The 23154-nt window shown below is 41.6% G+C and overlaps 1 protein-coding gene across 2 annotated transcripts in view; it reads left to right on the forward strand.

Moving 5' to 3' along the window:
* pde4ba (phosphodiesterase 4B, cAMP-specific a) overlaps window positions 1–23154 on the forward strand; it is a 197923-nt gene that overhangs the window by 22918 nt on the left and 151851 nt on the right. Inside the window, exon 1 of one of the 2 annotated variants that reach the window (XM_033621566.2) lies at window positions 14548–15633. The exons of the other annotated variant lie outside the window; for it this stretch is intronic. Coding sequence (XP_033477457.2) covers window positions 15410–15633 — 224 coding nt within the window. The 5' untranslated portion in view covers window positions 14548–15409. Of the gene's footprint in view, window positions 1–14547; window positions 15634–23154 lie in introns of those variants that run through there. 2 annotated transcript variants of the gene reach the window in all.

Here is a 23154-nt window from a genome sequence, read left to right on the forward strand (position 1 = left end):
CAAAAGGCATCCAGTTCTCACATGTGAGACGCTGAGACCAGTGAACATTTTCTGTCTCTTGACTAATTGACTAATGGTTACGATTCTCGGCAATACATTTAATAAGGACCTATTAGGGAAAATGAATTAAAGGCACGGGAGTTGGCACAAAGAGAAAATAAATACATTTTTTTCAGTATTCTTCGATAAATCACATTGAACAGTAAGTCCTGCTTACTGAGAAGACATTAAGTAAAATGCATGTGAATTCTTGAGGAGCTGAAATCTCTGTTTCTACCAGAAGAGTGCAGTATGAACATGGTTGACTGGAATGACTCACACACACAGACACACAGATATATATCCACACATTGAGACAGAATAAAGGAAAAACTGAATAAATGAGTAAATCAACATCAGTGCAGATCTAAAACCAGTTCAACACCTTTTGGACTGACGGGTTAAGCTGGACATACACTGTATGATTTGAGCCCGTTTCTGATCCAATTTTTTGGCTGCACGACTCATTTTAGTTGTACAACGAGCCTGTACATAGCTAGATTTTTGGTGCTGCTAACTTGCTAACTTTTCAGCTTTTAACTCTGAGCCATGTCCTCAATAAGGGCGCGTCTCAAGCCCTCTGAGGATGGGAGATTCCAGATGTAAGAAGCAGCTAACTTGCTAACTTTTGTTGTTTGCAAGAGATGGAGAAAATTAAAAGTTGGACTGACCTGTTTTGCAGAGATTGACTTTTAAACTATTTTTGGGATGTCAGTCTCCACATTATTGTGAACCATATCTCTGCTACCAACAAACGTCTACCTGTCTGTTGTCTTGGAGGCAAATTTACATTTCCTATGATGGCAAAGGCATGACCTGCCCAACTCTCCCTTTGATTGGCTAGTACTCATTGCCTTTGCTGGATAGATTGGTCAGGTTTAGGCAAGACGACTGAAATTTGTTCAGGGAAAGCCTATCAGAGGCATAGTAAGGCAGCGTAGGATGGATCATTCCATCTACAACCTAAGGAGTGCAAATTTACATCCCAGAGCTTTCAAATGAATCTTTATTGGCACTTGTTAATAGCCAGAACAGTCTACAGGGACCGACAGGCTGTTAAATTGTCTATTTTACATGCACAGTGCCATGGATTGATGATCGGACCACACAGTGTTAGCACATAGATTGTGAGCTTTACATCGCAGACACTTCACTCATACAGGGGGAGTTGGAATTAAACAACAACAATTCTAAAACGTGCTAAAATCATACACTGCAGTGCCCTCCATCAGCATCATGAAAACCACCAAGTGAGGGAAAAATATTTGGAAGAATGATCTTCAGTCCCTTCAGTAGACTTTGAGAATCTATGCCAACAACAGCTGAAGCTTTTCTGGAGACCTGTGGTGTCAGTTTGTCACCCACATATATTTTTTTACTTTTATAGAATCTGACTATTGCTTCCATTTCTTTTTGTTAACAGCAAGTTTATTGGTGGCTGTACCGTCCGCTTGGGCATCCGCAGACTTTATAGCAGGTGAGGTGTCTGTCAGTCGTCAGTAACCCTGGTGGTAGAGGCAGACATGTTTCCCCCCCGTGTGCTTTTCCCTCCTGGCCTTCCTCTCCTCTACGAAGCTATTACACTATGTCTCCTTAAGGCATTACTGCTGCTATAAAGTCAGGGTTGGCGAATCTTCCTGAAGGTCCTCGGGTCTGATTATTCCCTCCCCTAGTGAAGCCTGACGCTGGTAGATGTGTGTGTATGTATATGTGTGTCTGTATATGCCTGTACCAGTCATCAGCACAGCTCCTCATCTCCTCTCAGTCCCCTCTTTTTCATGTACTTATTTAAATACTTTCATCAATGTTTGGAAGGAGGCAGAGGGAGCAAGAAGTTATTTTGGGATTCATTTATTTTTCTTGCTGATGTACACAGTTGTTTCAGAGTGCCTCCTGGATTGTGTGTGCGGCGGGGTGTGCTTGTGCCAGTGTGGTGCAGAAGGGAACTGTAAATGAGTGTTGATTACTGAAAGTCGGCACATACTGAGAATTCGGTATAAGAATATCTTGTGCATGTATAGGACAGAGACATTAATTTAGGACAGAGCGAAATGACTGCCGACAGATGCATTTAAAGAGCACACGCACTAGAAATCAGACATTAATTTAATGTAGCTTTAGAAATTGCCATAAGCACTTCATCTAGATTGTCTTAATCAGGCGAAGAGGAGTAATTACAATCAGTACAAACAAACATATCTGTTAAATTGGTAATCATATTAGGGCTGTGACATGCCAATCACATCATGTTTACTGACCGCTGCTGACAGCCAGCTGGTGGCAAACTTGCATTAACATTAGCCATCTGCAGGAGAGGAAAAAACTGGTCAAGTAGTGCTCAGTGTATTTGTTAATTAAAACAAACAAAACAAACAGGCCTACAGAGTTCCTGCCACTGTGAATCTCTCTACAATCATACGCTGATGATTTCAACTGACACGGTCATGTTTTGCTTTACTTTGCACTAGGGCTGCACAGTATTTGTCGCAGTTTAAGTGGGAGTGGTACTTTTTGCATTTTATTTTCACTGAAAATTTTTTAAAATGATGGTGATGTGATTTTTGCACAGCACCTCATGTCTGGAATATGATTTGTAGGCCGGGGCATCTCTATAGCACCACAATGCTTCATTTATATTGTGTCACATTTATCTTTATCAAAAAATAGCTGTTCCTGCGATTTTGATAATATTTTGATGAACTGAGCAGTCATACTTTGCACTGGTAGGCCTGTCAAGATAGTTTTGTTGCCAACTTATCGAGGTAAGCAAAAAAAAATTGAGGTCATATCCAGGTATTATATGATATTGCCCTTGTGTTTACATGCGTGTTTGTTTACAAGAGAATGTCACCAACATTTTACCCAGTATGATGCCAGAATAAACAGCAGGGTTTTTCTGACATTAAGAGACCTGGGCGCAGCGCCTGAGCATTTTTTCTGTCATTTCTGTTTGTGCTGCTTCTGTCCTCGTCTGCTCTCTGTGTCTCACACACTCACACAGTGACAGAGTACCAGGTGAAGTGAAGATAATAGGTGTTTTGCCAATTGCAATTCCTTAATATTCTTAAGACATTCTTTTATTATTATGCTATTATATTAGCATTAGATCAGCAACATAAAATGGCCTTAAAATACCAGTTATATTGTTCATCGCAATTATTTTCTCAGAGAAAATTTCAGCCAACAAAAGTAGCTGTTGTGACAGGCCAAATGGTGTCATGGTTTTTCAGTTGAGGAAGATTTAATATGCTTTTATGGCTTCAGAGAAAAGAAGACTACAACAAAACTATGGGTGAGGATGGGCTCTACAACTGTTAAACGGTGTCTAATGGCCTATGGATGGTTACATGTCAAGGGACAAGCTAAAAACTTATGGTGCAGTCAGACTGAAATTTGCTTCCCATTCCATCACGTGGAATTGTTTATATGCTTTAAAACCGCAGGGTGAAATAATCGAGAGCAGTAGGGATGCCTCTTGGCTGTCGTGAGTGCAGGCGACAGTAACAGAGATTGACCGTGAAGTTTTTGATAAAAAGCTGCATAATTAACAAGCTTATGTGTTTATATGTTTACATCTCTTCTCATGCTATTTCCTGTCTCTCATTGCTTTTGGCCACAATACTTTAGTAAATATTTTCAGGCGAATTTTGGTCTGACTTCAGCTTTAGCCTTACTGCCTTTATTTGTTTTTTTTTGCTACTTTCCACAAATGCCAAAAAAAAACCCTCATAACAGATGTTGACCCAGAGCCAGTGGCAGTGTTTACACAAAAGAAACGGGCAATACTCAAACGTGATTATTCTGCTTGAACCAGCACCAGTAATATTGTGTTCTGTTAGCCTGATGATCTGTAAATACCCCAAAATAATACAGGAATAGAGAGGTGGACCATACAATACATTACTCCCTTTGGAAAGGTTCTTTGAAAAGGCTGTTTTGTACTGTAGTTTCACTGTAGGTTATTGTAGTTAGCCGATATTTCAGACATGAATGACACAGGCACGATGATGATAGGCTACCTGATACTAGCTTGTATGTCCAGTACATAGAATACTGTTCACAGGTCGTCCCAGAATGCTTGTGCTTGTGCATTTAAGTATTTAAATGTTCTATGAGATTTGAACATTAATATAGCAGCAAACAACTGTTTACTATCTAAAGATGTAGTGAAATAATGTCATCCTGAGGAGAGACTGAAGTCACACTACTCCTGTGTGTGTTGTAATTCGAGCTTCTCTGTACTTTGTTTTGGTTGCTGGGCCAATTGCGCATGCATGTTAGTGCTTGCAAGTCTCTATGTGTGTATTCCACTAGCTTGCTAATCTCCGCAGCCCTGCTCTGCACTCATATAGTGGTAGCCGCTAATAACGCTGTCTTGACGACCAGTGGCAGAATGGTGTCAGTGTGGAAGGGTAACGCCCACCTCCAGTCCCCCAAGGTTAATACCGTTCTGTCAACACTGTTGCCGTTGTTAGCACTGGTAATGCTGTTACCATGGCCAACACTGCTAGCTGCCATTTCTGCTCAGCCACCTTCATGTTTGCTCGTAAGAGGTGAGAGCTGTGTGCAGTCAATCACGGCCCACACTCTGAATGTCATATGTGCCACCAGTGTTAATTTTGACAACTATTTTAGATTTAGTCTTAGTCTTGGGACGAAAATGCTTCATAGACTTAGTCTAGTTCCAGTTGACAAAAATTCAAAGCATTTTGGTCGTCGAAATTTCAAAATGTTTTACTTGACATAGAAATTCATGACATTTTAGTCACTGTGTTTTCTATGTTTGTTTTTTTTTTAATCTTTAAACTAATCCAGTTGGGCTATTTCATGTATCAGAAATTAGAATCAAAGTGACAGGTTGTATAAACACTTAATTTAGACAGTTTTTTTTCCACAACTTCAAATAATTTCTACACACTTACAAACTGTCATTTCTCCAGCAGTTTAAGGTTTAAGGGGTGATTTACCAGCACACTCTTACTGATCATCATTTGAAAAGCTCAACATCTGTTTATGCTCCCAAAATCTTCGACACCACATGTAACTTATCTGAGACAACTAGGATTTGTACCAGGGTTCATTGTAAACTCTGAATTATCAATCTCAGTGTTAAGAAGCCTGAATTCTTTCTAGATCTGCAACATGTTCGTCTGGAGGTTTAAACTTGTGTCCTGACTGTCATGTTCAAACTGTTTACTTACCGCATAGCTACACTCACAGATAACCAAGCCTCCCGCCTGCCTGTCAAACATTTTTAACTCATAAACCTTCACGAGTCCGGTCTGAGTGGAAACCTGCGGGATCAGCTGTGAAGTCCGGCTGCCAATGGCTGCTTGCTCCACTGCTGTTCAGCGGCTAACAATTGGAGCTAATTGCTGATAGCCACCGCTGCAACTAAGAAACTCAACAAATCCATTCAACTGCTTCCCCATACACAGTCAGACATGCACAGCTGCTTATTTACTGCTGAATTACAGCTCATAACTCACGCCAACGGTTTGCTGCTCAGGTGTGAGTGTTTTTGCTGACTAGCGAAACATCCTGGCACAGACTGTTTACTGGAGTTTGCCAGCCTGTCACTCATTCGGCATTTGAAGATGATTGTCAGCACTGCCACTCTTGGCTTTCAGTGTCCGATAGTCCACCACGATCATTTTAGTCACATCTTATCTGGTCAACAAGAATGAAACATAGATTTTGTCTTCGTCTTTAGTATCAAGATCTATTTTTAGCTCATCACTGTCTCGTTTCCCTCGTGGAAAAAAGGTCATTGACGTCACAGTTTTCGTCAACGACATCAATACTGAAAAGCAACTTTAAAGTTTGAACCAGTGAGTCTGTGATACAGGCTATGATGATATAATTTCCCACCATGAATGAAACTTTGCCATTTTGGATCCATCTCCAAACTCAATTTAAAACTATTTTGGATGTGTTTCTCACCGTGGGTCAGGACGACACCGGTCAGATTATGGCTCGTCTGCACTCTTTGTACTTTCTTTGTGTGGTGTGTTGTTGAGCGCTGCCCTCTCCGCTGGTGTTCCAGACAGCTTTGGTGTGGGTGTGAGTAATCCACACAGCCAGTGAGGAGAAATTGGATCTTACACTTTTCATTTTAGCACTTACAGAGAGTAAGGCAGACAAATGACGCACAAAGATTGTTTTTTGTCCTAATGTGAGGTTCCAGCTGATCAGTCCCAACCGTACCATGTGTATAAAAAGCCATTCCTCTATGCTGCTCTAATTGAAAAGATTTTTGTGTAGCTTTTTAGTAACTATATAAGTGGGTATGTGGGGCTTTTGGTGCAATACGACTCGTGGTCTGTGGGGAGGGGCAAAGCTGCTTACCTCAACTTCAACAAAACACCAGCAGTGAACATGCATCTAATCATTCACCATCATTTCTCATGATTATACAGCTTACAACAGCTAGTGGCACATTGGTTGGTCAAATATGAGCCAGTTTTATGCTAAATCCTTGGAACGAGCAGTCATGTCGGCCACAGTTGCATCAGCTTTAGGAGAGTTTTGGTTCAGAGGAAAAATAATCTTTTTTTGATCTGTGTTTACCTCGGCTACTCTCTTGGTTGTCAGTATGTGTTGCATGGCAATCGTCTCATGCGTGAGTGTGAATTAAACCGCGGAGTAGTTTAGTTTCTTGGGCAGTGAGTTGACAGGGATGTTAATAGGATAACTGCCTCCGTGCTGCAATATACTCAAACATACAGCGAGAAATCGCGAACATCACTCCTTCTCTGTTTTCTTACTGTACACAGAGGAAATGTTAACAAGGTCACCTTCAACCCGTAATACACTGTCTTTTTACGTTGTATTTTTCACTCTTTGTGTTTCCCATTTCTATGAGCCTTTATTTTTTGTTTATATTTGCATCAATTGCGTGGATATAATTCAAATGTATAAATAATTCACTGCCTCTTTTCACCTGTGCTCAGCACTTCAGTGTTTATTGTGTGCCTTCTCTTTGTGTTTGTGTCTCTGTCTCTCTCTGTTGTTCCATGAACCTTTGTGAATGAGTATAAGTCCTTTAATGTGGGTCACAATGCAATATTGTTTTTCATTTATCTGAGAGGGACGTAGTGTAAAAGAGGGAAGACGGAACAGATGGTTTTATGTAACCAGAGATGCTACAATAAGGGCTCTCATCTCAAGACCTGAACCACCACACACGCACTCCCCATCACCTCCATCTGGCCCACACACTCATGATAAACACACAGAGACATGTAAGATCCCCTTCGCTTCCAACAGACACAGGTCCTGAGGACATTCTGGTCGCTCTCCTCAGGGTTTCATTGTGAGAGACCAAAGACTAAGGCAGCATGGGACAAGCTGAGGCATCTTTCGTGTATGTCATGACATTATGAAAAGTGACAGGTGGGGCTTGGAGGGGCAGGGATGCTTATGAAATGTTTAACCCTTTACTCTTTCAGCAAGGTAGAAAGGTAAGATTAAAAAAAAAAATATTGACAAGATATTGATTGATCAATTGCTTCCTCTTACAACATTGGTTCAAATCAGCATGTGGCATAACAAGAATCTGAGCCAGTGCCTTACATGGATAAACACGAACTAAGTAGAACAGCACAGTACAGCAAAGCAAAAGAGTCTTAGGGATGCTACTGAAGATTTGTCAGATATTTTAAGAGATCTCACTGTTTATAAAATGTGAAACTAATGCTTATCATAGAACCCATAGAGACATCGTCATATGAAAAAACACAAAAGACAGATTTCTTCTAAGGCAGCCAATAAAGGCTGATCTTATCTTAAAAACGCCAAAGGCTATTCAGTGCATTACGACAGAACAAGCAGCAAATTGTCACATTTGAGAAGCTGAAACCAGCATTTTAAGCCATGCTAATGGCTTGGCATATCTGACAGTCAGTCTGTTTTCTGCTTAGGCCCAGACTGAAATCAGAATGACATCAACTGAAACAACTATGAGATAAGAGACAGACATTTCTTGTCCCCAGAGGCTGAATCCGACGGACTTTACTGATCCCGTGACTTTTTCTCTTGCACCATCAGGAGGTTGACATTTGTGGTTTTAAAGGTTCAGTGTGTAAGATTTAGGAGGATTTAGTGGCATACAGTGGTGAAAATTGGACATTGCAACCAGCTGAAACTTTTCTGGGTTAGGATTCCTTTAGTGTTGATTGTTCTGGAGGTTTTTATTGTGAGCTGAATTATCTGCAGAGGTCTCTTCCTCTCCAAAATAAACAGACCAGGTCATTAAAGCCTTTAACAACGATGAATAAAGCAGTTTCACCTTATAAATCAGTGTTTCTCTGATACTGTTTGGCATGCCAGATGCTAATGTTTGTTTTCCTTAATTCTGTTTTCACCTGGAGCCAGATTAGTTGCAGAGGTCACCTCTACTTCAAAGCAAAAGTACCTGTGGATTTAAACTGGTAAAAACACTGAATAAAGCAGTTTCATGTTAGAAATCAGTGTTTTTTCGAGACTGCTTTTTGCAGATAGGCTTCTAACTATAGTGGCCGATGTGAAAATGTAAAAGTGCAAATGGCCTGTCTACAGCCAGTTTTAGGTTTTGTCCATTCCTGGCTTCTGTAGAAACATGGCAGGGAACATGGCGATATCCATAAACAGGGACCCACTCCCTATGTAGATATAATTAGCTCATTTTAAAACAGCACAATGATTCTTATTTGTAGGGGTGTAAATCACACTTCATACTGACTCCATTAACCCATATAAAACAACAGGTGGGATAAGTTTATCTTTCTGCGAGAGAGCCCTTTCGTGAAGAAATGTTTTCATTTCAACCCAAACCAAGATCTTTTTCATACAACTTGAAGGCAGGTACCCATTATTAGATTTAGCATGTTTACATTGTATAAATTAGCCTAGAGGCTAGTGGAGTTTTTCTCCACTCATAGCTTAAGAAATTACATGTATCATTTGTAGTTTTTCTTACTCACCATGGGTTTAAGTCACTGCATCTCCTGACAGAACAGCACAGTTGACTTTCAGCCTGCATGCACATTTTTTCAGTCCAGTATTATTAAAACAGAGCAGTTACGTTGCCGTGTTGATGCAAGAAGTAAGCAGAGTGAGATGCTCGGCCGGGCAGGTAATGTTATGTTGTGTTTATCTCATAACGGCATTGTTTACATATTGGATGTGCTTTGTCTGTTGACCCGTATTACCTACGAGATCCAAAATATTTCCACACTGCTGATTTATTCCAGAATAAATAACGCTATCCCCATTGTCTTTCTCTTGGCTGCTTGCCATGTGCCTGCTACTGATTTACGGTGACACAGAATTTCAGAATAAAAGCATAACCTAAAGATGATGATATGGGTTAATGTTTTCACTATGCATTGATGAGATAGGATTGTTGATCATTGAATCGATATATTGATCCAGATTGATGGATTGTTGCACCCCTACTAACTTTCAGGTCATTATACACTGAAGAAAACGTTTATTATATTCCACTGCTGCCACTATATCCTCCTAAATCCTACACACTGGACCCTGAAATGAAGCTCACAACAATTATTGAATAGCTTGCCATAAAATTGGTTCAAATATTCATGCTCCTCTCAGGATTAATTGTAAACACTTTGCCGATCCCTTAATTTTTAATGTAGCACCACCATTTGGTCCAAATTTCATTCCTGCTAATACTTTGTGCTCAGTGTTAACCAGCGAATGTCAATCAAGGTCAATGTCAAGGTCAAGGGGGTCAAGATAAACTTTATTATCCCAGAGGGGCAATTTGTTGCATGGCCAGGAGTAAAATAAATACAAACAACTCACGACATGTCCAGAATGAAACAAAGAATTAGATTATACTGTTGAGGAATACAACAGTAGCAGGGACACATTATTTTCTTTATCTATCTGTCCTACATCTGGGTAGAGTGTATCTGTGACCAGATGGGAGCAGCTTGTACTCACTGAACAGGGGGTGACTGTGGTCAGCAAGGACTGAATGGGCCTTCTTTAAAGCTCTGACTTTGTACAAATGGGAAAACTCTTCAAGATTGGCGCCAGCTATTTTACTGCACAGTCTTGCAATGCCTTCCAGCCCATTTCTGTTTTTCAGGAAGAGAGATCCAAGCCAACAGGTAAAAGAAAATGTTAAAACAGCCTCTATAAAACAGCAATAAAACATCTGACATATGATTAATTGACTAAACATTTTGTTTTTCAAATCGTTATTGGCCCAGATGCCGTAAAAATGGAGGATTTTTATCAGTCTCTATTTTCACAGATACCAGTGTTGAGGTCCACATGATCAAAGAACACAGCACAACAATGAAAAGCTGCCAGAGCTCCTTTACAGCTGGCTGCAGGGCCCATTGTATACCTTCGTTCTTTCTGTGCTGTGACTGTGCATTGTGTGCTTTCATTCAAGATCTCAAGGGTATAAAAACAGAGTTTAATGTGGAATGAAATGGCCCAGTCACTCTCCAATTCAATCTTTCATCTTATTTAAAATGACTTATTGGCATTGTTTTTTTGCGCTTCTCGTCTGTGCTTTGTTATTCATCTTTTGTCATCTCCCTTTTCAGTGCAAAAATCTCACAAACAAGCAAGAGCCAGCAAAAGTATTTTAAAATTTTACATACAGGTGTTTTTTATCCATTCTTTTACTTATTCCAACCTTAATATTACGTCTTAAGCGCGAGCACTGGTTTCAAGAAGTTATGGAGAGCAGATGGAGACACTGTGAGACTTCTGCCTTTCTTTCTCAGCTCTATGAAGTGCTCTTAAGTCATGCTAACAGCATGATCCCATATATGGTAATGTAAGTCGGTCCACCGCTGTGGCTGAAATATGTCAGCTATTAGGTTGATTGCCATTACATTTCCTGTAGCCATCAGAAATCGTCTCAGTGTTTTTCCCTGATTGTCTCCTTGTAGCTTCCAATCTCTGATTCACTGATTGCTTCCCTGGTCTCATTTTACTAGGTTACTAGACCTCTTGTTTCCTTCTCTCAAAAAAGAATGAGGCTGTTACTCATGCTTTGGCCAGAAATGCTTGTCTAGACATTTCAAAAGATTCACCAACTCACTCTTAGGGACTCTCAGATTATCAACCACAGCTTGGTAGAAGTGCGACCTGTTTATTTTCCCTGGTGTGGCTGCAAGATCTACACCTTTACTCAGCATGAGGCGGTACCTTCCTCAACCTTATCTGCTGTTTTGCCCCTTCACTCTTTCATCACCCTCAAGACATCGAAAGTCTGCTGAATGTGACAGCTTAAATTACGGAAGTTCACATAACACATTCATGGTGCATGCCAAGTCACTGAGGAACCCTGATGAAGCAAGATGCTTTCGGAGGCCCCTGTTATTAAGCCCTTTACAAATTTGAGTGTGGTGATGGATGAATATTTGCTATTTGAATATGACCGGCTAACACAGGAGAGTCCTCCAGCACTGCTTTCACAGTGCTGAAGCTGCTTGCTGCCCATCTCACAGTGAAAACCAGACTGATTTTCAGAATCTGTCTATTCAGTTCTGCAGCTGTGCCACTTAACTCTCTTGCATTTTTGGGCGACTGATGGTACAGTGAAAGCACTTTAGAGAGGAAAATTTGAAATGTCTTTTACCTCTTTCAAAGAGTCATGTGCTGCCAATTCCATGCGATGAGCACAGCAGTGAACTGACTGGGCCAGAGGAAACTCCCGTTTAAATCTCGTCACAAGTTCATTCTCTCTCTCGGTTAAGGAGGGCCACTCCATCTGTGGCAACGCTGATGAGATTTTTACACAGAAAATCATCATCCAACACAGCTCCCAGAGGGCTCTCTTTTATAAAAACTAAACATCGACTCAGCATCTGTTCCCTTGCCCAGTTCAACCGTGTTAAAAAAAGCACATTATCTTTGTCTCCATGGCTGTTGAGTGTTTATCTTACATAAACAATCACGTATGCACATCTAGACTTTAATCCAGTGAGTGATGCTAATGGAAACATCAAACGATCTGACATTAGACACAAATGCTGCCTTCATTTCTGGCTGTATGCGCTAAAGGAATGGTCTGATGTGTGCTCAGAGCCGACTGTCACATCACTCAATTCATTGAGCTTAGTGAGGGCACTTATTGTTGTGTAAGCATGCTTTTACTTTGCAACCATAGAAGATGTTCTAAATGATCATCCTCTGCATTAGACTCTAGACTCTGCCTCTCCTCAGACTCAGACTCCCTACTTCTTTCTAGTGTTTCTTTCCCTTTCCTTTCTGCTATTTCAGGTACTCTCTGATGAGGTGTTCTGTTACTTACTGAGCCATTAATTCATTCCTCTTTCAAATGCACATCTTTAATCTTGTCATAATAAAAGGCCTACTTTCAATAGACCCCTTGTCCCTACCACTTAGCCCTTACCCCTTTGTTTTGCACGTCCATGCCAAGGGGTAGGGTGTACCGATTCTTTTTGGGATGGAGGAGTACATGGCCCTTCAAGTGGAGGGTTTTCAGAGGCACACTCTAAACCGAGTATTATAAGCAATCATCTGCAAGATGGCTGCAACAACAAGGAATCCACAAATGTGTTTCCTTTGTTTCTAAAATTTAAAGAAATTACACTAACCATCGTATTATCTTAGTTTTACAGCCCATGCTAATGTCTCTGCAGCTAACTAGCTGAAGTTACATTGTTGCCCCACTAACATAAGCCCCTTTTAGATCGGAGTTGTGCAAATTTGCAGGAAAGCCCAATCAGTCTTTTTTCAGCATTGGCAGTATACAAACAAAATCAGGGAGTGCAGCAAAATGCCGCAAATGCCGTAGCTCAGCGTGTGACATAAACAGTGACGTGGGAGGGAAGCCACGGCTGGTCAGTCCTTCAGTGATTCTCTTGTAAGTCGGCCCGTTCTTCATCGTCCTCGTCGTCTGACGGTTAATGGCCTCTTTGTTTGCGAGGACAAGGAGGGTGCAATTCCTTGTCTCCCCAGTTGCTCATCTTTACAGTGTCTATCAGGTTTGCGTTTCCCTCTTGCTACTAGCTGCTTGCCCATTCCTGCTATCAGCTGTTTCCTGTTTATCCACCGCCAGTGGGTCACACGTGCGGCGTCATCAACAGCTCCTCCCACAAGTCTTCAACAGCCCCTCCCGTTGCGGAAGGCTGCCTCAGTCTGTTTAAACTAAAGGGTTCTGCCAATATGACTACCCTACGAGGCGGAAAATTGGGCACCTCGGATCAACTCGCCAATCCGGCTCTGTGTGTCTAAACGCTCGCAGCTTGCTGGCAAAACGGCCCAACATTCGCGGAAAATCTGGCAGTGTATAGATATCTTTGGCCTTCTTTGTCAATCCAGAGTTAGTGAGAAGCTTTGCTTGCATTTGCCTCCATTTTGATGTTGTTCCACTGAAAAGTGACACCCTGTGTATGACAACCAGATATTGGGATGTAATAAGCAAAAAAACGAAAATACAGGTCTGTTATTTTTAATCTGAGCTATATAATAGGAGAATGACAGAGGAAAAAGTGCCAGGGAATGCCATGCATCACTGGCTGATTTCAAACCACTAACAAATGATGCACACTCCAGCCTGCTGTGCGCTGATGACGCATCATATTACTACAAGTGTTTTCTTCTATAGAAGCTTGGTAAGACTATTTTCAAAGGGTTTATTGGCAAGCATTTAGTGAGAAAGAGCTCCATGCTTCGATGGCTCAGAATCCTCAGTGACTCACAACCAAAACAAATCAGTCCACAGAGCAAACGAGCAAAAGAGCTCACATATCCAATACTGGTCACGGTGCCATTCTGCCTCTTCTGATGTTCTTTTTGGATTTTTCTCCCTCATCTTCTCTCTACCTTTAGGGCATTGCCCCTCTTTTTCTCTCTCTTCTTTTCATCACTCAGACTAGCTCTTTGTGTGTGTGTGGATGTGTATCTGGAATGACTGTGTCTATCAATTCTTTCTTTCTCTCTACATACTGTGGCAATCTCATGGTTGGATTGCTTCCATTCAGACAGAATTATGGATGGGTAGAAATGTGTGTGTGTGTGTGTGTGTGTGTGCGTGTGTGTGCGTGTGTGTGTGTGTGTGTGTGTGAGAGAGAGAGAGAGAGAGACAGACAAAATGTTACTGTGATGGAATACAGTGTATGCAGTAAGTTAATATGTGGTTTTCTTCTTTACTGCAAAATGTATGCTTTCGACTGTTTATCTGAATCAGTTGACCTTTGGCGCAGTGTGTATGTTTCTCTTCACTGATGCCCATTAAGCTGTTTGCTTTTATCTCTGTTCCAAATTGCCATTTTTTTCTTGGCATGCACTCACCAGTTGCCTGCCACACTAAAGGTCACAACATCATCAGCAACATTACCACAAATCCCGGCTAAACAAGAAATAAATAATAAATCTGACAACCTGTTACTGGGCTTGCCTGCTTGTCGTCACAACACCCACTGGCCAATCTTTAACAGGGGAGGCGTGGCTTGCGCTTGCTGCGTGCCTGCTCTCAGCTCCTTGTGTATATTCTGAATGAAACAGCAAGTGAAGCATTTGCCTGCGTGCTGCGCTCTGCTCCGCTCATTGCTCTGACTGTGTGAGTGAGGGGAAATCTGACTTGAGGCACGGCATAGTGGGAGTCACTCTGTGCCACACCGGGAGTGCCTTTGGGAGAAGCGGGGGTTGTTTGCAGAGAGGTCAGTCAAGCGGTGCTTGATGGAGGGGAAATCAAGACAGGAGGAAGCAGAGAGCAGTTTTCAGCCCTTCTGAATCTTTCAGAAGGGTGATCCTCCAACATCAAGCTGCCTGGATGGATTGAGAGAAAGAGTTGGTGCTGAGGTGTGCATTCAGCAGGGACCAGCAGTGACAGAGGGACAGTAAGAGAAGGAAGCAGAGTGATAGAGCACTGAGGTGAGCACCCTACAGACAGCAAACCCAGGAGGGAGATGGGAGAGAAGCACTGTTGAAAAGAGGAATCCTTCCCTACTAGAAGGAGCTGTACGTGGCCCTGCTGTGGGTAAAGCTCTACTGAGAACCTCTGATGTACAGAAGACCAGCAGGAAAGCACGGTGTATAGCCAGAGGAAAGAGAGAGCGAGAGGGCACGAAGCTGGCTGGCTAATCCCTAAACCCGTGAACAACAAGGGAAAAGGGGAAGGATAGAAGGCACAGAGGCAACACAAACAACAAAAGGGGTATGTGTGAGCTGGCCTTTTCCTGGGTGCATGTTTGTGTGTGAGGTGGCCTCAATCTTTCCGCTACAACATTTCAACCCAGCGTAAACTTCTCTGTGTCTGAATAAGGCAAGAGGAGGACAAAATCAGCTGTGCATGACCAGCTTATGTGACTGAATTTGGACAGAAAGGGGCAGAATTTGAAAAGAGGAAGGAAAGACTCAGCCTGCAGGGATGTCATCCAACGAGCTGAGCGTTGAGATGGACTCCTGCATCCGGACATTCAAGGAGCACATGCACCTGGAGCTGGAGCCTCCCAAAATCCCTGGTGTGGTGGGAGGGAAGAGGGGTGCCACGTCCCCCAAGCTGTCCCCAAGAAGCTCCCCGCGCCTCTTCCGCAAGCTGATGGTCAACAAGAGTATCCGACAGAGGCGGCGCTTCACTGTAGCCCATACCTGGTAAGGCCTGTGGTGGGGGAGTCATTGAAAAATGAATCAAGAAAAGCAGGAGAAAACACGGTTTAGGCATAAAGGAAATGAAAATAAATGTGCAGGGGTCTAGGTATGTGACAGAGGATTAGAGTAAGGCGAGATAAGATGGAGAGGGGAAGGGTGTGGATAAAAAGAGGAAACTAAAGACAAATAATGTGATTGAATTGCTGGGGAACTGGGGGGAGATTAAAAGACAGCACGTAATGGTGGGTGGTTGTGGGAAAAATAAGGGGAAAAGTGACGTGAGCTGGGAGATGGACAGATGAGTCATGAGAGAGGAGAGGTAGTGGGGTTAAACAGACAGTCAGTAAGGGGGAGGAAGAGGAATCAATGTGGGAAAAATGACGGGAAAAGAGTATTTTGAAGAAGGTGAGGAAGCACAGGCACAGAAAATGACGTAGATGGTAGAAAAAGAAGCGTGATCTCTACTAAAAGAAAGACAGTTTTGTGTGAGTTTAAGACAGGCCAAAAATGTATGAGAGGTTCTGCTGTCTGGTGATTTGTCACTGGGTTACATGATTACATAATGGGATGAAATCACATTCAGCAGATTCTCCTCTCCTCCATTTTGATGGAGTCTATATCTCTGCACTGTACCTGGGTGAAATTTGTTTGTGAGTGCGTTGATCAGTGTTCGATGATTTATGCAACCTGATGGTGGGTATTAACCTTTTTTTGCTTCAACCCCCCCAATGAACAAGTGAATGTCACAACACAAAAATGACAAACACATTGCAGCATCACACAACACACACATAATCTGGTTCCATTCACATTCTTTTTGTGTGTGTCATCACATTGATGTCATTTTTCTTGGCGCATTTCCTAGAAGAAGCCCAGAAGCTGCAAGTCTGACTTCAGATAAAAGCGCCATGAAAATGATATACACATATTTATTTAATATAATCCTCATATTATTTGCATCATTTTACGCCCCATCCCCCATCGCTCCCTGAGTCTACCTCTTCATTTTGCAGCAGGTAGGCACTATAGTAGATGTGAAGGGAGGGCTGGCTGTGTTATGCAATGTATGGATTAGAGATGAGGAAAAAAAAAAATGCTGAGATTTGACTACAAAGACTCAAGGTGACTCTTGTCCTTCATAAAAACAGCAGTTACAGTAATTTTTTTTTTTTTTTTCAAATTAGGCAGCAGCAGTCAGAGGTGCTTTGTTTTCTTTATTTCATGAGGCTTGTGAAGGTGAAAGCCATCGCCTGCAAAAGAAGACATTAGCATACACCCATAAACATATGCTTCACATCTCCGACATGGGCTACATGTTTATACATTTATGGTAACATGACAAAGCTGGCGTGTCACTGCTTGCGTAGGAAAGAAAATGGTCTCTGTCGTGGGACTGGAGGGAAAGGAAATAAGTCCAGATATGAATCTTCCCCTGTATGTTGTGTCTACATGCTGCGTTGTTTGTATGATGGAAAACCGATGTTGTGTGTGTTTCTCCTCTGTGCACGCATGTGTCACGTTGTCATAACTGGGAATGTGTGAGAGTATGTGTATTTTTTTGATGCTATATCCATATGTGTGTGTTTGGATGCACGTATTGCATTTGTAAATGTAATGGATGTTTATTCTGTCTCTTCTCCTTGCATGTCTGGCTCTTTCCTTCCTCCACGGCAGCAGTCAGAACGGGGACTTGTGTCTGTTTATCTCTTCTCTCTGTCATTGTATAGCCTATTTCTGAGCAGACGAGAGATTTGTGGGGGTTGGGTGGGTACAGGGGGGAAATACAAGAAGGAAAGACAAGGAAAATGGCTTCATTTAGAAGCCATTAAAGATGTCACCAGTGTCCTTTGCCTTGTTTGCTCTCATAAGTCCACAGTAAATGGGCTTGATCCAGGGACACAACAACACCCATAACACCAATCATAACCATTAACTGCCAGTCCAGCCCATTAACAGCATCGTTCATGATAAAGTGTCCTTGAGCGAGACACTGAAGTCTAGCTGCTTGCTCACTCTAATGCTCAAAGAGTGACGGGTAAGAAGCTAAAAATGGAAAATCGGGGGGGAAAAAAGAATACACATAGAGATAAAAAGCCCAAAGGGAAGAATCAGTAGTCGCCTCCAGAGGGGGAGGCGTGGTAATCAGGATAGCGAGGAGAAAATTAAGGAGATAATGGCACTACCAGGTGTTTTTAGCTTATTTTTCGTCCTTGTTTTTATCAGGCCCACAGTTCATGTTAGGTTATGGTTAATAAAAAATCAGCAGGATTACAAGATTAATCACTACACTCTTTCCTTTATCCCATGACATTAAACTGTGTCCGGCCTCAAAATATCATTATCCCTTTTGCCTTAAAAAAAAAAGTATTCACCTTTTCTGGGAATCCTTCAGGGTATTACCGGCCACGTACTTTTTCTGGCCTTATTGTCTCCCCACCTGTGCCAGGCATGAGGAAAGTTATTTTAAAAAAGGATGATGAATCACTAATATGTGTTGGCCTGGCTTTTCTACTGTTGGATAAATGAAAAGAACTGTAGTCATGTAATCCTGTTTTTATATATTGTCCAAGATTTAGCACTGCATTAATTATCACTGATTATTTCTGCAAAAGATAAAGACATAGAAACGGTTCCTTAACGAGCTTAATGAAAGTAGAAGAATCTTACTGTCGCTATGCCAGATGTCAGTTGCTTTTCTCAACATGTTAGTGTATTGCTCTGTCAGTTTCCTCAATACCTGTAAACTAGAGGAATGCTTAAGTTGTCATTTCATGAATGCGGCATCATAAGCGATTTTCAATTTGGTAATGCGTACTGTACTTTAAAGTTGTTGTGTGTTGCAGCTACAATCAATATTTTCATTCTTAACAGTGCACAGTATCAAATGAGAATATTACACAGAACTATCACCTGAATCTGCAGCTCTCCTTGGCTTTAAGCAGCTTTTGTAGCGAGTTTCAGCTCATTATTTAGCCATCCGACACCTCAGCTGTTCTGTTCAAGTTCACTCTTATAACTCTCATAGCGTCATTTTAAACCACAGCAGGCAGCTGTTTTCCTCAAAAAAAAACAACAAAAATAAATAAATAAATTCTCTACAAACCATAGACTCGGTAAAGATGGACAACATGTAGCCACTTCCTCACACCGTACAAAAATGAAGCCAGAATACTTGGATTTGGCTGTTGCCATTTTATGCTGAATGTCATTTGGAGCCAGACTCTGCGTAGTAGCAAATTCTGCAGTATCCGTTCCCACCCATACACCTTTCCAAACAATCGTAAGCAGAACCATTGATAGAGAGCACACGGACTGGAACACACAGCTGTCAGTCATAAGATCAAACTCCCTTTTTATAGCATCAAATTACTGACTAAAACCAAATTTATCAGAAAAATGAACACTTGAACACACATCAGTGTGATAAGAACTACCTAAAATGACAGAAACCACAATTGGGAAAAAAAAAATATTTGATGTGTTCTTTTAATTTTGGCCCATGTCCCATCAGCTAACATAGAGGGGGATTGGGTTCATGACCTATACTGCAGCCAGCCACCAGGGGGCAATGTTTTGGATTCACTTTATGGGTGCTGTCATGTTGTGCATCTTTGTGTACAGTCCATGCTATAAACCCACTGTACTTCCTGCTTAGTACCAAACACAGTTAGAGACTGGCAGGGGAACATAGTGGATTAACTAGCAGTTAAAGAGTCAGATATTTCCCTCAGGAGTTGGTAGAGACCAAATCTAAGAGCTAAAAGAGAGATAATATTGGATTTAGATTTGTGAGGTGGACAGAAACACAGCTCTGAACAAACGGGAATGTTGCTCTGTATTTGCAGGATGTGTAAGTAGGCAACATTAACATATTGATAGTTGCCATACAAACGGAAAAGTGATGTCAAAGTTAAGTTCTCTGCATATTCCTGCTGCCCCCAAGTGGCCACAAAAACATTGCAGGCTTAACAAAGCACTTAGTTTAACCTAAACCCAGAAATTTCCCTAAACCTAACTAGCCATTAAAGAAAAATCCAAAGGTCTGAAAAAGCACGTAGCAGAACTGTGTTATGTGGTCTCCTCTTTACTGTTAATATGTTACAGCCCCTTGAATCTTGTAAGCCCTTCACAAAGTCCAGGTTTGAAACCACTGGTTGGAAGGATTGTCACAAACCTCTGCGTGTCTTGGTCTGGGCTCAGATAAAGAGCTAGCTGATGCTGAGATTGTGTTTAATCACACACATACAGAGAAATTTCACAGATGTTATCTGATTCATTATCTGCTTTCAGACCTTACATATTCTCATTTCACAAGTGCGTCACACACACACGCACGCAATCACACACACCCTACTCAATATTATTCCGATTATCTAGCCAGACAGACTTGCGCACCACCTTTCTCTATACAGTCATTATTCTCTCTCTCCCTCCTCTTTTCTCTCCTTCTGTTCAAGGCCTGGACATTACTTTCATGTTGTACTGCCTCTGAATTTTAAATGAAAATGTGTTGCCAATATCGAATCCAAAGCACGCAAAGCAAGTTTTCCAAACTCTTGTGTGATCAATTATAAATTCCATCTTTGCTAGCATTACTTGGCCCTGCTGTGTACGAGTGGCTGGTGAACTCCTGACCTACTGGCACTCAGACAATGATTCGTCTGTTTGAGCTGTTGAGCTGTTGCCTTGTCTCTTTCTCTGTCTGTCTCCGTCTCTTTTACGCTCTCTTTGTTTGTCTCTGTGTGTGTCTTTCCTCAGTTTTACTCTCCCTGTCTGCTCCTTTCTTTGTAAGACTTCCTCACTGTCTGTCTTCTTTTTCTCCCTCTCGTGTTTTTTCCATGTCTGTCTTTGTTTCTCATGTGGTCATCCCCTCTCCCTTTCTTTCTCTGGCTTTCTCCTCTGTCTCGCTTTCTTTCCTTTGCTCTCCAAAGCACCACATGATGTTAAATGTTTGATGGCCGGCTGAGGAGTATGACCGCTCTGTTTTCCACTCACACAAAAAGCACATTAAGGAGAGAGAGATTGAAGGGAAAAAAGACACAGCCGTGGGAATAGGAAGAAGGGAGAGGAGGGAAAATGGGAAAAAGATGGCAAAAATGTGACCGTTGAATAAATCTAAATACATGTATATGCACTGCATGTAACTGCTGAACATTATCTAACACCCAACTAAAGATAATCACACCTACATATCTGTGAAATGTAAAAACATTTAAGCCATTTATTTTACCTGCAGCCACAATAGAAACAAGTGCTCACTTAGATTATATTGAACTTGGCTGCCTCCTGTGTGTTGACATCCATCAGGTGTGAGAGATATCGGAGAGGGCTAGAGGGACAGATAAGAGGTACAAGGAATAAAATGCACACCTTGAATATATAGAAAGAGGGAGGCAGATAAACAGACTTCATTTACCACAGAGGAGTAAGCTTTGGCAAAAACAAACAGAGGTCTCTGTGCACAGAGGGTTATTTACCTTAGCTTAAATGTCAACCTAAATATCCATCTCACCACCCCATCCTGTCTAGCGCTCCGTCTGCTATTGATTTGTTTTTTTCACTCGCCTCTGTGACGCACCCAAAATCATCTTTACATGGACGTCAGGGAAGGTTTGACGTGATTAGTAGCAGCCAGTGTGTGTACGCCAACTTCTCTCTTAAGTAAGAGACAGACTGGAAGACAAAAAAGAGATTATTTCATTGAAGAGCAAATGGCTAAAACATCTATCATAAAAATTAAATATGTTATGAAATGTTATGATGTAGCCTCTCCTCTGCAAAAAAAAGTACTAAGAGTACCCTCATCTCTTTCTACTCATTTATTTTGTGTGTGTTGCAGTTACGTAATGTTCTGCAAATTCTGGGAACGGTGGCCACTGTGTAATATATTGCCCCTGTGAACTGTTTTTGTACCCATGAACACAGTGTAGGTTTGTAGCATGTATAAAGGAATGTCTTTGAAAACATAGCAATTTGATAGCTATTGTCAGTGGTGGCATGATAAGTTATGCAAGACTCAATATGGTGCCCTGATACAGAAAAATAAGAAGGCAGAGTCAGAGACTTTAATGATGCTAAAAAAGAGTTTATTCTCCCAAATCTAGGGTATTTTTATCCTGTATCGGGACACCTAAGGGCAAGGTGTTATAACAGAGAAATAAAGGAGTCAGTGTTTAATTAGCTGATGTGCTTCTACCAGCTTATGTGGTAACCTTTCAGCACACAGAGTAAAAGGCTTCAAGGTACCTACAGTTGTTAGCTAACTTGTGAGCAAATGTTAGCCCTGCTCTCTCTTTAGGTCAGTGTGTCTTGTATATAGGCCTGGGCAGTATATCAGTATTATATTTATATCCTGACCTGAGACTAGATTTTGGATATTGTAATATTGTGTTGTCTTTTCCCAACACATTCTCACTTCTAACTCATCAAATACCGACACATATTCAGTGGCCCTTCAGGTCAGGTATCCCTCCTGCATCAGTTTTGGACGTTCAGGGAGGGCGTGTCAACTTGAGCCTGTTACCTGCATCGTCATTTTTTCAAATAAACTTCTGTCTCTACCTTATAGTCTTTTTCAGATAAACTTAGAATATAGGCTTAAAATATTAGTCATTAAAATACATGGGCTTCTGGGTGAAAGTCTGGAATTTGTTTGACCCACACACCCATCCAACCAAGTGCAAGCAGCACTATTGATAGCCAGCATACCATTTGGCCAGAGTTGGGTATAACGCATTAGAGTACTTTGATTACTTTTTGCAGTAATGAGTAACCTAACGCGTTAGTTTGCTGTTTGAGTAATCAAGTACTTAAGTATATTTTCAAACAAGACATCAGTTACTTCCGTTACTTTTAGAACGCTGGTCCTTCAGCTCCGAAACAGCAACAACTGTCATTTGGTTCTAATAACGGAGATAAACCTATCAGTCTGAAAGAAGCCACGGAGCTTGTGGCTCGCTAAGTGGTCGGAGAAATGCTGCCATTGTCTACGGTCGAGTCTAAATAGGTGGAGTAGGACTCGCTGACAGACATATTTCAGACTCAGGACTTGCATTATGCCTGGTACACGCTACACGCTACACCAATTATCCCCGGTCATCTTTCACACCGTATGTGATGTCATCGGGTTATTCTTGTCCTATTTTTATTATTTGAGTCACTGTGTGTCTGTTCATGTGCCAGCCGACATGTTGTTGTAGTCACCTAAAAGCGTCAGCAGATGGCAGGAGCTACATTTGAAGCGCCATACATAAACTATCAAGCTACTGTATCTTCCACAGGAAGTTCTGACATATGTTTCAGAATAAAAGCAAATTTAGAAAATGGAGGGATTCTCTCAGCCGAGGTTATAAGAGGCTTTTAATTTGAAACAAGTGTTGAGCTTGAAATGACGGTGCGATATGTTAACTTTATAAAGACAACGGAGCGGATAAAAAGTAAATATATAAACACACAGAGGGATTAATAAATAACGGACCGTCTATAATGTAGTTTGTTTCAAATGAAGCTGGGAGCCTCTGCGGT

Source organism: Epinephelus lanceolatus, chromosome 6 (assembly GCF_041903045.1).
Source record: "Epinephelus lanceolatus isolate andai-2023 chromosome 6, ASM4190304v1, whole genome shotgun sequence".
Lineage (NCBI taxonomy): Eukaryota > Metazoa > Chordata > Actinopteri > Perciformes > Serranidae > Epinephelus > Epinephelus lanceolatus.